The sequence below is a fragment of the Hesperophylax consimilis genome, chromosome 14, assembly GCF_061612785.1.
Source record: "Hesperophylax consimilis isolate HC1 chromosome 14, BYU_Hcon_1.0, whole genome shotgun sequence".
Lineage (NCBI taxonomy): Eukaryota > Metazoa > Arthropoda > Insecta > Trichoptera > Limnephilidae > Hesperophylax > Hesperophylax consimilis.
In genome coordinates this window covers 12,390,821-12,405,894 of record NC_142849.1, presented here as the reverse complement: position 1 = coordinate 12,405,894, position 15,074 = coordinate 12,390,821, and the positions used below count along the sequence as shown (strand labels likewise).

The 15,074-nt window shown below is 34.1% G+C and overlaps 2 protein-coding genes across 9 annotated transcripts in view; one reads left to right on the top strand and one right to left on the bottom strand.

Annotated features, from left to right (window-relative positions):
- scrib (scribble planar cell polarity protein) overlaps nucleotides 1-4,536 on the top strand; it is a 412,544-nt gene extending 408,008 nt beyond the window's left edge. For 5 of the 7 annotated variants that reach the window (XM_089639515.1, XM_089639514.1, XM_089639517.1 and 2 more), the window contains 2 exons: nucleotides 897-1,076; nucleotides 4,086-4,536. In XM_089639515.1, the coding sequence (XP_089495641.1) occupies nucleotides 897-1,076; nucleotides 4,086-4,532 (627 nt within the window). In that variant the 3' untranslated portion in view covers nucleotides 4,533-4,536. The remainder of the gene's footprint in view (nucleotides 1-896; nucleotides 1,077-4,085) is intronic. The other 2 variants (XR_016303147.1, XM_089639516.1) reach the window with 2 other exon arrangements.
- Nucleotides 4,537-7,775: 3,239 nt separating this feature from the next.
- Dnali1 (Putative inner dynein arm light chain, axonemal Dnali1) lies at nucleotides 7,776-13,541 on the bottom strand. 2 transcript variants are annotated; one of them, XM_089639519.1, is made up of 6 exons: nucleotides 13,454-13,541; nucleotides 11,276-11,406; nucleotides 10,907-11,056; nucleotides 10,624-10,752; nucleotides 10,059-10,256; nucleotides 7,776-7,912 (listed from the first exon to the last, which is right to left on the bottom strand). In XM_089639519.1, exons 1-6 carry the CDS (start codon nucleotides 13,539-13,541, stop codon nucleotides 7,877-7,879), a joined length of 732 nt encoding a protein of 243 aa, XP_089495645.1. In that variant the 3' UTR covers nucleotides 7,776-7,876. The 2 variants fall into 2 exon arrangements, with proteins under 2 accessions (XP_089495645.1, XP_089495646.1); XM_089639520.1 differs by having other exon boundaries at nucleotides 11,276-11,410; nucleotides 13,458-13,541.
- Nucleotides 13,542-15,074: the final 1,533 nt, after the last annotated feature.

The following is a 15,074-nucleotide window of genomic DNA, read 5'->3' as shown; positions in this document are numbered from 1 at the left end:
ACTTCATGACTGAGCGGCGTTACTCCATTAATAAAATTCTGTTCGTCTTTAGTGATGGGTTTTTTTTCGTTATAACCATAAATTTAGTATGTCCAAAATCTGTGTTTGTCATTCCTGTGGTTTAACATTGTGATGGTTGAATGTTTTAATACTATGTTTGTCAAATCATAATACATAGCTAGTGTAATAAACACCCCTCTGTTGTGCTTGTAACATGCCCAAAAGATTATTTAACATATAAATTCATTATATAGAGTCAGTCACAAGGCTCATATAGGATTTTATTATAGTAATTTGACATACTATGCTAAATAATTATTAGAGTACATAATCATTATTTATCTTCACCAAAAACCTTTGTTGACTGTAGTTTTTATTTTAGTTAAAAACTTTGATTAGAAAAACTAATAATCCATGCTAGTCATTAATTAAAAATTATCACCAGATATTTCAAACATTTTTTCACTGTGAATGTTTTCAGGTTAAGGTTTATTTAATTATTCAATGAGAGGGCTTTACTTTATTATGTTGTGATGATTGACTCAAATAAATGTAACTCTAATATTGATTGTTACGCTGTTTTGGTAAAATATTTTCTAAGCTTGCACAAAATGTATGCTACTGCACAATCATTCAATATTAGCTTAATATTCAAACCTCAGCTTTGTAATATGTAATGAGAATCAATGAGGATAATAGAACTAAGGCTTATTCACGCAATCACGCTACCCGCAGTTCCAACTAGGAAACTTTGCTTCATAATCATTAAGGCCCTTTCATAACATGTGTCTGCTTGAAGTGGTTGACGAATGTCCTGTTGAATAAAAAGGAAGGAAAGCAATGTGATCTGATGTGAAAACCGTTCCATTCTTTGGGACGTGGTGATTGTTTTATAGCCGTGGAAAGTGCCTCGTATTGCCATCCGCACCAAGCAAGGACCAATCCTCGCCATCAAGGAGAAAGAGAAGTTGTTAGACGAGAAGATTACCTCCAAAACGGAAGAGTACGTCTGCCCCATCTCTGGCGACACCAAAGTACGAACCGTCGAATATATCGAAAAGCTTATTGAGAAAGAGGTACGGCCAACAAACCACACCACACAAACTCCTGTTGAACCGCTCCACTGTCGGTTGTGGACATGTATTTGTTTTTCTTTACCGCTGTTTCATAACTATGTGCCTGGCCTGTGTGTCAAAATATTATGTAGAGCTTTTTACAAATATGTCACACCTTATTTTATGTCGTCCTTCTTCGTACATGTTCCAGACTGCGACGATGACACTTCTAAAAGACTGAAAAATTAACATTGATAGGAATTTCACGATTTACAACTGCACTCTTACCGTTGTTATTTGACATTTCAACTTTTGATTAATATCCAGATAACAGATGAATTGACACAAACAAATTTGACAATGACAATACACGGGAAGAACATACGGACCTGAATTACCTTGGACTTAAGACTATATTTTATAGGTACGTTGACATAACTTGGAACTTTCTTGAGGTGCCATCAAAGCTTGACGTATTTGAAATCAATTGTAAAGACTTTGCTGAACTTATTCCCAAATCCCGTCCAAACAAACCGGCTGCATTTATGTATAGATGGCTTATATACGGTGGCACAAAAAATATTTATTAAAATTTAATTTAAGTTTCACAATCTCTTATACAGTACAAAAATATCAAATCAATAACGGCAATTCTGGCACAGCTTCTACTGTAAAGTGATTGATTTTACGAACATGCTAATGTGTAAGTAGCTTTTTGTGGATTGCTGAATGGATTCTATGTGTTTGGTTTTTCTGTACATAAATGCCTATTTTATAAGAATTGTACAGTTCAAAATGTGTGTTGTGATAGTGAATGATTTCATTTCTTTGTGTGAAAATGTTCATGTTTGCATGCTCTAATTTGACTCCTTTTATTCAATGTAGGTAGCATTACTTTATCTTGTCTTGGGTTGGGGGTTTAGCTGTAAAATATTCATATTCTCTTTGTGTTACATTGGACAAATGGGTGTTAATGGTGTATGAATTATATAATATATTTTTATTTGCATGCTATATATATATACATAATAACATATTTATTTTAATTTATACAAGCATTACTTACTCCCTATGAACACAATTGCTTGTTTGACATGTGATTAAAAACTAGACTTGTAGAAAAGTCATGACACTATCTAGATTGCATTTAGTTTAGGAAGAATCTTGCAATCATACATAAAGATAGCAGCCAATAAAAATATGCTTTACGAAAATGAAGATAATGGTTGGTAGTATGATACAGTTAGACATGACCGAAGGGGATAGAGTCGGATTAGCTGGCTGAGGTCCTGGGTTCATTTTTGATACATTTACTGATTTTTCTGTTTCAAATTTTCGTCTGAGAGTTGCTAATATTGTCTTCAATAATTAAATATTACAATTTGAGGTTATACTCATTAAGTTATTCCAACACTAAAATAATAAAATCTTTATAACATGGTAAAATTGTTTTGACTTTCTACATAGACATCATCAGACTAGTTTTTAATTATGTTTGTTAAAACAGTGTAATTTTAGTTACAGTTTCAAAATGTGAAATATGACAAACATATTTCATTTTTAGAAACATTCAAATTATTAGGTGGGTTTTGCTTGTAGGTCTCCGCATGCCCCAACTGATAAGGGACAAAGGTTATAAAAACACATAATCTTATACAAACTCACATTAAGATTATTCACTAATTTCATTAATTCACGCATGTTTTAAAGTTAGTTACCCTTTCGCAACACCTATAAGTGAAAAATAGTAAACCCATTGCATGAGATTTTACGAAGATTATACCTATCCCTGCTTATTTATTTTATTCAACATGAACCTTGAATAATTCATTCTGTTCACAATATATTCATGGCAGCTATTTCTGGTCCTGTTTTTGCGATCGGCGACTTGTATATACATACAACCGATGAAAACTATGAACTCTGCATCTATGCAAATCTCCTCTCAATCTTTAATTTCTCTATGCATTCTCAATTCAGTATTTCAATACATTCCCCTATCCGTGTTTTGCATTCGTTCATTCATTTTATTTAATCCATCCAATGACAAAATAAGATTCATTCATGATTACAGGATTGTTCCAATGAAGAGATTATTTTAAAGAATACAATTAAGTACGGGTTTTTTCACAGAATTTGAACAATTCATCAAATTTCAAAGTTGATTTTCAAGTTCTGTGAGGGTTCTATTCATGTTCTATTATGATATCATTATTGACCAGTTGCTTCACAAAACTGAAATAGTAACAGAACTTGGATAGAATCTTCACAGAATTTGAAAATCAACTTTGAAATTTGATGAATTGTTCAAATTCTGTGAAACAACCCGTCCATCACTCGTTTTATCCAGTGTCCACTTTTTTGAGCTTTCGTAAGTAAGCACAATTTCGTTTGTATAAAAAGAATTAAGTAGAAATGATTTAAGAATCTCGAGGCCAATAGTATGTACATAGTAGTATTATGTTTGTGGACTTTTGGGGTGATGAGATATTTTGCGTTTCCTCCTGCTTATGTTTTGGACAGCCCTCCAGTTAATTCTGCCCTTGTGACGGAAACCGCTCAACACTCCAAAAGTTTACCAACAATAAAATCATTAGTAGTTTGGTTTATCATAATGTTATTTTAATGTGTATTTTAGAATTCAATTTTAGTAGAATTGTTGAGAAAAATTTCATGTTGATCACAAAATAATGACTTTTTCTGCGTTTGTTGTAATATTACAATCCTTCTAGATTAATATTCCAAAGTAAATTGTACCACTTTTAACTTTCATGTAAATACAATTAAAGTAGTCAATTTCTATATAAGACCATCAAATCACTATCATAGTTTATTTACTCAATCAATGATTTATTTAGTACAGGCAAAATTCAATTAACAATAGAAAAAAATTTAAAAAGAATCAAATACAATTATTTGTCTAACATTCAGATTCAGATATCTCAAAACGTGTGTATATGGGTTGGTGACTTTTGCCTGAATAGCGATCAAAAAATTGTTTCAAATTTTTAATTGTATCTTGTGAATCAGGTGCAAACGACTACAGAAAAAATAATCTCTCTGGAACTGACGACTAGCCCTTTGAGTGAGGAGGCCTTCCACAGCATCGACGGTCTGCAGCCGGACAGCCTGCAGCAGGACAGTCTTCAGACGGACATCGTGCAGGTGGTGAACCCCATGCTGGACGGCATGGCAGGGCAGGTCACCTCCATCTCGGTGGCGCCCCCGCAGCACCTCGTCCAGCGAACTGAACCTTCCCCCGACCGAGAGGGTCTCCGGTTGGACCTCAACACGACTTTCACCATTAAGAGTAACGGCAACGGCCTCGACAATCCCGACGGATGCGAATCCGATGACGACAATGACGACACGCCGGTCAGCACACCCACCTCGCCGTCCGCCGACACTATGCCCACGATAACCGGCGCCGGCAAGAAGAAAAAGAAGAAACAAAAGACGCGAAAGGGAAAGAACTAATTGTAGTGTGAGTGACGGGCGAGGGTGCAACTAAACAACGTCAAAAAGTAATTATTGTATTTAAACTTTTTATACCTAAGTCTTCTAGGATCGATCGATTGCCTTCTAGATGTATCTCCCGTCGGCAGTATGAGTGTGTGCTGCCGTCATTTTGTAAATGTTTACGAAATACTAGTGTATTTGTATTAGTGTCAATGGTGCAATTTATAATATTGTAAATTTACCTTTTAACTGTACCACTTGTTTACCAATTAGATTTTATTGAATTTTTGTAATGGACTTGGTATATTTCTTGGAATTACGAGTGTCAATAATTAAAAGATAGGAAATTTCTTTTTTAAGAAAAATTATATAAATTTGTTTGTCTTGATTAGTATATTGTCTCGGTGTGTTTGTGTGACAAATAATGTTTTAAACGAATGACCAGAGATGACTCTCGTTGTGCTGTCTTCAAATTCATTATTCATTTTATTTTTATGAATGAATGAACTTTAACAATTTTATGAAAAGTATTCTTCCATTTACTCATTCCTCTATTCAATGATAGTTTTGATTACTAATTTATTATTTATGAAATTTAGACTATTCTAGAATTTTTTATGACGATGTGTTTGTGTGTGTGAATGATGTATTATTATATATATGTATTAATGCATTTTGTGTCAATGTTTCTTCTAAACTACAACAATGCTCACATATCATTATGTTATATTCTGATACTGTAAGACCTCCGTTTACTAAGTATTGTTTTAAAAATCCTGACCATTGAAAATAATATACTACTTTTTACTACCATATGTTATAAATTTTATATGTCAATATAGAGTGTAGAGTATTCTCGCCCTTGTAAAAATAGTTTCAATTCTATTTTAAAGGTATTTTTAATTTACCTTAAACTGTTAATTGAATTGATCTTGAATAGCTAAGCTAAGCTTAAGCTTGTCCATAAATCTAAGGACGGGTTGTTTCACAGAATTTGAATAATTCATCAAACTTCAAAGTTAAAATTCATGTTCTTTTCTTTCACAGAACTTGAAAATTGACTTTGAAGTTTGATGAATTGTTCAAATTCTATGAAACAACCTGTCCTAAATATTGATGTGTTCAGCAAATCATCCGTCTTTGTCTCTCTTTGTGTTGTAGAAATAAACAATTGCAGCTATTCTATTTATGATGTGTTTAAATTTAGCCGTAAATATGTATACATATTCTGACAACAGAAAGCGACACCTTGCATTGTTAGTATTGCAAAGCCACAAAGCCATGGATCCAAGTACACCTTAATATGTATATTATTTAGTAACATGTATCTGTGTATTTAATCAGAGAGTGGGTGGTATAGAGATGTGTACAAATTATTATTTAAATGTAATTACGATTATTTTATTACACAATACAAGCATTTAATTTGTATTTATTTTAATTATTAAACTGGTTTATTTTTTAAAGATACGGATGTTACAGTTTGGTAAAGTTTATAATTGAGAAGCACTTCATAGTGTAACTGTAACTGGAGGAAGAGGTCTTATAATGATTCATTTTATCTACACTTTATTTCTTTATAAAGTTCTGAATAATATGTCAATTCAGTTATAACGTAGCCTTTATTTCTTGTTATTCGCGCTATCTGAATAGGAACTTATAACAGTATTTCTTGTTATTCGCGCTATCTGAATAGGAACTTATAACAGTATTTCTTGTTATTCGTGCTGTCTGAATAGGAACTTATAACAGTATTTCTTGTTATTCGTGCTATCTAAATAGGAACTTATAACAGTATTTCTTGTTATTCGTGCTATCTGAATAGGAACTTATAACAGTATTTCTTGTTATTCGTGCTATCTAAATAGGAACTTATAACAGTATTTCTTGTTATTCGTGCTATCTGAATAGGAACTTATAACAGTATTTATTGTTATTCGTGCTGTTTGAATAGGAACTTATAACAGTATTTTTTGTTATTCGTGCTGTCTGAATAGGAACTTATAACAGTATTTCTTGTTATTCGTGCTGTCTGAATAGGAACTTATAACAGTATTTCTTGTTATTCGTGCTATCTGAATAGGAACTTATAACAGTATTTTTTGTTATTCGTGCTGTCTGAATAGGAACTTATAACAGTATTTCTTGTTATTCGTGCTGTCTGAATAGGAACTTATAACAGTATTTCTTGTTATTCGTGCTATCTGAATAGGAACTTATAACAGTATTTTTTGTTATTCGTGCTGTCTGAATAGGAACTTATAACAGTATTTCTTGTTATTCGTGCTGTCTGAATAGGAACTTATAACAGTATTTCTTGTTATTCGTGCTATCTGAATAGGAACTTATAACAGTATTTCTTGTTATTCGCGCTATCTGAATAGGAACTTATAACAGTATTTCTTGTTATTCGTGCTATCTGAATAGGAACTTATAACAGTATTTCTTGTTATTCATGCTATCGGAATAGGAACTTATAACAGTATTTTTTCTGTCAAATGAACATTGTTATAATTTTTATAAAAAGTCTAGCTTTTTAGGTACATTTTGTTAGAATGTGCATTATCTTTTTAAAGGTATTAAGTTATGGTGTAGTTTTGTGTTGAAATTTATTTTAAAGATACATATTCCTATCAAGTATTAAAAGTCAATAACTTAAGTAAATGGTTAAGTATTTACGCACGTACAAATCATAAGGTTAATTATATCATGCGCAGTTTAACACCCTCAAACCCAGCCTCTTGTTCTTCAATTTCGAGGAAACTTACATAGTAAAGATAGAAGTTAAAACATTGATCTTTGATAGGAACCTTTGCAATGGTGTTTTTTCTGTATGTATTTGAATTCATTTAACAATGGAATAAATATTTTTTAAGGCGGTCACACTGTTATTATTATTCAAACAATTTAAATGTTTTTTTTTCCCACAGTCCCTCAATCTTTATATTTTAACTCAATTAATTTTGTGATTAATTCCAGCATCACAGAAATCATTGCATATGTTTATGATATAATTTAAAGTATGATTAAAAAAGCACTTTTAAGTTAATTGTAGCTTTTGCATTTAATTTAATGAATTATCTCGAGTGTGAATGAGTGAAGTAAGTTATATCTGTAGGTTAATGTGGAAACTATTTTTATTATAAATTTGTAACTCGTAGAATGATTATAATTGAATAATATATTTTAAATAAAATATCAATTTATTGTAAAAATATTTTTTTCTTTTATTAAAATGGTTAATAAAATTCATCACATGGCCCCAATTCATATCTTGTTAGGGGAAAATAATGCATAATATTAAAAATAAACCCTCTTTAAAATATTCCAAAATCCTTCTGTAAACATAGAAAATGCCTCTTCTATTTCTTTGGGGCGATGATTCCTTCCAACTGCGCCTGCAAGCAGAAAAATTTGATAAATATGTAAATATATTGAGTTTTTGAACACCTAGAGCAGGAACAATAGTCCTTGTCAGGAAGATATCGATCTGAAATAATGACTTTCCAATACGTATATATACATTGTAGAGTTCTCAAAGTGGCAAGCAAAGGAAACGCTAATTGTAGTGCTTTTAGTATTAAACTGTCACGCATCGCGTAAGGTCGTGTGCTACCTCTAACTAAAATGCATAAATGTGTGTGATGAGAAAGTGTTTGCATTACAAAAGCCAAGAAATAACATTTCTTTTTTACATAAAGGCAATAGTAATTATAAAAAATACAATTATTTCTATTGTTTCCTGAAGATTTTCATTTCAGTGAAATAGCAAACGTAGGAACATATACGAATATGAAGGACAACCTACTAGCAGTAGGTCGAGTCATACAGTATTCCATATTCGTCTTAGTGTAAGTGAGTAAGCGTATCTTGTCATCTCAGTCACACCCGTAATCTACAAGGGCAATTTGAAAAGTTTCCGGCCTTGTAAAGAAAAACACATATTTCAAATCAAAACAAAATTTATTTCTTGACGTAAGCAACTCGATACACTTGGGCCAAGATTCCAAAAATTCCGCTACATGTTTTTGATACAGGCTAAGACACTCGCGCGGCATGTCCGTCCGTATACGCTTTTGGTCAAGCGTGGCACCAAGCACGCGGATAATTTTCTAATATCCAAATCTTGATGTAAGATCTTGTCCACACATTCAGATGATATCCCACAAGCCTCAACAATATCATTAATAGTCAATCGACGATCTTCCATCACAGTTTGATGCACTAAATCGACCATTTCGTCAATTGTAGCGGTTTTTGGGCACCCGGAACATTCCTCGTCTAAAATGCTTGTACGACCATGTTTGTACTCGGCCACCCAAAGTTTGACAGTTGTAAATGAAGGGGAGGATTTCATCGGATACAGAGTTAAACTCATCTTTAATTTCCCGAGTCTTCCTTCCTTTCAAATGAAGGAATTTTATCCATTGTTGACAGACAATGTCAGCTGAAAACTTTGGAAGAGTGCCATAAACAAAGTAATGAAAATAATTTAAAAAAATTACGGTTTACATATGTCAAGGCCATCTATCGGACGGCAATACAATTTTTTTCTACAGCAACTTTATGTCGATAAGGCCGAAAACTTTTCAAATTACACTCGTAGAATGAAGTATTCGACGCAACTTTTAAATATGAAAATGCCGCTCGGTCCTATCGTTTATTTGGTTCATACACACAGATTCTTTGACTGTCTAACTTTGTCACACATGATCGACATTTGAAATAAGAATGAGTTTTTCTTACTTGCCACATTTTGTCTTCATTTTATGAGACAACAACAAGCCTATATGTATTGTAATTGTAATGTTGTTGGTCTGAAAGATAAAAATTAGAAGATTTTGGGAGAAAATGCCTCATTATTTAAGATAACCCCCAATCCATCTTCAGGAACATTCATAAGCTGCACACGGCAGCACTGTAAAGCCCTCAATCAATCCAGACGTTGGCCAGTTAAAAAAGGTCATGTCGTTTAGGCGGCAAATCGAAAATGGCATATTATAAATCGTTATAGAAAATTTATTCATCGACATAAAAATAAACTAAGTAAACCTTCATTATCATAAAAACAGCAATGAAAATACCCTACTCTGCATTTGCCCTCCTTTTTTATGTGAATACTGCACAAGATTCCCAACTGCTCCCAACCGTCTGGAGCCAGTGAGAATAAGGCATAAGGTAGGTTGTAAGGCTGAAGTAGTGGAGATGGGGATTTCCAAATTCACAATTTAAATTAAAAGTTATTGCAGGTAATTCTTGGTACAATGGAGAAAATCTTAGAAAATAAAGATAGGAATGACTTGTAACTATACAATTAGTAATCTCTATGTAAAGGGTCAGGTGGGAGGGAGATAACCTAAAATCCAGAAAGTCATTCCACAGAAGAACGAGCCGTAAAGTGCCTGGAAATAGTAGGACTATGGCATCCCCATTTCGGGGATTATGTGAGGAAGTACTGAGGAGAAAGATGTAATTATGAGGAAAATCTGGACACGAAGCACAGCTGGAACATCTATTGATAAATAACGTGCAAGGTTTGTTTACTTTGAGTTGCATGTTGGTTTTCTCCAGTGCCTTGATCTTCTCCTGGTTCTTCTTCTCCTCGGCCTGGCGCAGCTCGGCGGCGCGGCGCTCCAGCTGCTCCGACTTCAGCTTCAGCTCTGTACACTGCCGCTCCAGACCCTCGCGCTCTGCCTCCAGGTGCGACACCTGCTCGAGCAGCTCCTCTTTGCCTTGCTCCGACTGGAATGAACGATAAACTCAATAATCCAACTAGCACAAAATCATTCTAAGATTCTTCAGGTAACCACGGTTGCGATGAGCTGGCAATTCGAAACGAAAGTCAGACCATAGGACTTTGAAAATCATTAATAAATGGGTGCCCCAGTTGAAGCGAAAAAACCCAGAGGAACGAGAAGTACCACGTTTGAAACTACACCATCTTACTGTATACATTCCTAGGAAGAAAATGCATAAAAACATTAAAATTCTAGAATCAATGTAACCAAAATGTAATATTCCAGTTTGAAGATAGAGATGATGGGGACGTCTTTATAATGGAAAAGGTCAACATTAGCAAGTATATAATTTATAAATCAATGGCTTTAACCTGTAACGCTTTTCTCATTCCAAAAGCAATAGAACTGCAGTAGAGTGTTTCGTAGGCCTCCATTGTCATCTTCAGTTCGTCCCTCACTCGTAATAATAGCAGCCCTCTTTCAGCGCAGTTAATTGTGACCTGGAAACCATTTCATAGTCACATAAAATACACATGCTGTTTGATAAAATATGTTGACCTTGGTTATAATTAAATAAAGTTTAATTCCTCCGGAAACATATCACAGCGACTATCCTATTTTTTATAATAAATGTTTAAACATGGTTATCCTTACCTGTCGAATGAGCTCATCAAAGCACTGCGTATAAAGCTGCCTCCGCACGGGGCATATACCAGTTTCCCTTGCCTGCCTCTGCTGCAGCTTGGTGTCCAGGGTTTCTTGCAAGTTCATCACGTCCAAACGGGTGGCGGGTGTCGATGATACCTGATCAATTCACACATATTTCAGATTTTTTAATCCCTCAAGGTACAATGCTTGGACCAGTACTACATATTTAAGTTTATTTACTATATATTTAAATGATTTTTTTTCAACCATTACATGGCCAAATTACTTCATAATAATATTATATCAATGAATTATCCCACCGAAATTTTTAATTATCAGTAGTTATTTCAGACATAGAATTATATTTATACTTACCTCTTGAATCCATATTTGTCCCTCTTCCTCCCATTCTTTAGGTGGCAGGATGGCGTTTAATATTTCCGATGTCTCTTTCTTTGTTTCTGTGGCTATTTGTGTGGCACCAGATGATCCTGGCCTAGGAGATTCTTTCTTTTCCTTTATCAGGAAAATTACTATTTGTTATTACTTAAAATTTTTAAATAAGACAAATTTTGTCTATTTAATAAAAACATTTATCTTTTACATGAAACTATTAAAAAAATACTTGAAAGCGTCAATAATAAGATTAGATTAAAACCTTAGGAGTTGTGACAAGGATGGAAGATAGCCTACTGAGAGGGAGTCTTTACAGAGTTGGCATGATTTTCCTCAACCCAAAAAACCCAGTGGGTTTTTCAAAAAATATACTTAAAAACTATAATGAGTTTTAAAACCATACTTTATTTCATTTTTATATATACGAGGGTGGTCTGAAAAGTTTCCGACCTCAACGCAGAGATGGCGGTACTCGTCAATAAAAGCTAGTGAATGTAGTTGTACATCTTTTGACAATTACTCACCGAAGTTTCGACCATTTTGGACACGCAGTTTTAAGTTGACAGTCGTTTGAGTGAGTCGATGTTTGTGTTTTTGTGAAAATATAATAAATTGAGTATCGAGCTGTTATTAAATTTTTGTTTTTGAAAGGCAATACGCCAATACAAATCAAAGATGAGTTGGACTCTGTGTATGGGGACTCTGCACCATCATTTACCATGGTGAAATTTTGGGCAGCTGAATTTAAACGTGGCCGTAAGAGCTTGGGAGATGATGAACGTTCGGGACGTCCAAAAACTGCAACTACTGAGGATAACATTGCTAAACTTCACCAAACAGTGTTAGACGACCGCCGAATTAAAGTGAGATAGATAGCAGAGGTTATGAAAATGTCCAAAGAACATGTCTGTCTCATATTTTCAAGATTTAGACGTGAGAAAGCTGTCTTGAAAATTTCCAACGCTCTTGTTGGCGAAGTTTAGGCGCAATAAATCCGAGTTATGGGGCCGATTAATTACTGCAGATGAAACTTGGATATACCATTATACGCCCGAAAAAAAAAATACAGTCAAAATAGTGAACTGCAAAGGGGGAACCGGCTCCAAAAAAAACAAAAACTATTTTCTCGGCTGGGAAAGTAATGGCGACTGTTTTTTGGGATAGTCATGGAGTTATCTTATTTTACTATATTCAAAAAGGAAAAACTATTACACGAGCATACTACGCATCATTACTTGACAAGCTGAAGGCAGAAATTGCGGAAAACGGCCACATTTGCAGAAAGAGAAAATCCTGTTTTAATCCGGTTTAAACTGCTTGACCATCTTATATTCAAAAAGGAAAAACTATTACAGGAGCATATTACGCATCATTACTTGACAAGCTGAAGGCAGAAATTGCGGAAAACGGCCACATTTGCAGAAAGAGATAATCCTGTTTTAATCCGGTTTAAACTGCTTGACCATCTGTCTGCCTTACTCACCAGATCTAGCCCCAAGCAACTTCTTTTTGTTCCCTAATCTAAAAACTGCGCTTGGAGGACAGAGATTTTCGTCAATTGAGGAGGCAATCACCTTTGTGAACAATTATTTTTCAGAGAAAAACGCCGAGTACTATTCGGACGGGTTAGACAGATGGGAGCATCGCTGGGAGAAGTGTGTAGAGTTACAAGGAGACTATGCAGAAAAATAAATAAAAAAGTAAAGAAAAAAATTCTTGTTTCATTGTTAGGTCGGAAACTTTTCAGACCACCCTCGTATATTTTACAGATGACCCCTGTGACAGGAAAAAACACTTTTTTTTTTAATCTGTTGTCAGATATTTTATGCATTTGACATACATACATAGAATACATGCGCAAGTCACATCCAACGTAGATATTGTTTTGACGTTTCATTTGATATTGATTGCGCAATTTTTGGATGGTTAGTATGGGGAAGGTTAAAAGTAAGTACAAAAGATCAAAAAGGACTGAAGATGCATTCAGCTGGTTACTTTGGCATAGAATGGGGATCGATCTAGTCATAAAAAGCCCGATATGCCCAAAAATGTATTATTTTCTTCAATTTAATTCTTTGACTGGTTATTATAAAGTACGGTCTTCTATGAATTGAGGAGCCTGTCTTAAATCACACAATCATTAATGTTCAGTCTAACTTACATGTTTGTCTGGATGTTTGGTGACCAGTACAGGGTTTTCATATTTCACCAAAGTGTCGTCAGTGGCTAATATTCTTTCTGCCATTTTATATCAGCTGTTTATTAAAAATCTATCAGCAGTAAAATTGAATACAAATAGGGATTTTTTTCTAAAATGAAAAACTGTCAAAGTTGTTTGGTTTCCAAGGAGACACAAGGAACTTGTTGATTTCACAAAATATGATAACAGGTTACTATGGCAACTTGTTAACGTGAAGAAAATAAAAATACTGAATGAACATTAACCATAGATAATCATACTTAAATTTTCTTTTCCCTAGTAGGTTAGGTCCAGGGACACATTACTTCATTAACCTTTCCTTATCTGTGGTGTGTATTTATTACACATTGCTTCTAATAACTTTAATAACTCTATAAATATAATAAATTCTGGGTTCAGGTTTTAGGTATTCCTCCATTATACATTTATGCACTGAATTAAAAAATAATATTTTACATAGTTTTCAAATTCAATTAAAAATCACAGATTTTTGTTAAAAATCGGGAACAAATACAATCAACTGTGTGATACTAATACGCGAAGAGTGAGCGAGGAAATGACACGCCATTGATGTACCACTTTAATTTGCTATGCGGGAACATGAGATATCCACACGTCTGCAGTTGTATTTTGATTTAGACCATCAATACCTACGACCGCACAGCTGTGTTTGTGCCAGCCGCCAATCTCTAGCCAGTCAGACGCGAACCGTCGTTAGATGTGGACCTCTAGCATGTTTCTTTAGCATCTGCCGATGGTTTTTTCATGTTTTCAGCAATTAAATTACAATTATTATCAGTTTTGATATAAAATATATTAAACATAATCGATTAGCTATGAATATTCATATTTTTCCGATATTAAATCGCTTATTTTGAGATGTGTATTGACTACACAGCACCGGAATGCGTGGATTTTTTTAGCACAGTAAGGGAAAGGTTAAGACAACTCCAAGCAACCCTCTCTTGTACTATTTGTCAGTGACGTTCGTCCAGTCTCTCTTTTTGTTTTTCAAACTCGCTACAATTAATTATACAGTACTCTCACAGTAATCTGCCACTCGATTATCTGACAAAGACTACATAATATAATGAAGTTCTATAATTTGCCGGTATTCGTTTGTCAAATTCAGTAGTCAGCAGCGTGGACTCGAGCGGCAAGCTTTGTGCTCCGACGCGACAGGTTGGGTTATCTTCCTCTTATACAGTTGGTCACTACATATACCGCCGTCTAGCTTGCTAGAGCTGACCGTTTTACCAATCACCAGGGTTCATTATTTTTGTTTTAGTACATTTCGGTTAGTCTTCTGTGTATTCTATCAACTCTTGTTTCTGTTGGTTTCGTTCTGCCACATTTTTTGTTTGAATAAGTTGACAAAATGGAGTAAAACAAAAATGTGTAAACATGACACCTTAATTTTAGACTAAAAAATGGAAATATTACGAAAGATTGATAGTTATGTTTGTTTGTTTGTTACGAAATACCGGTTTGATGTTTAGCATATTTTGTATGTATACACTATAATCTGCCGCTTTCATTAAATTGACTCTTGCCCAGATAATGGGGTGGCAGATTGGT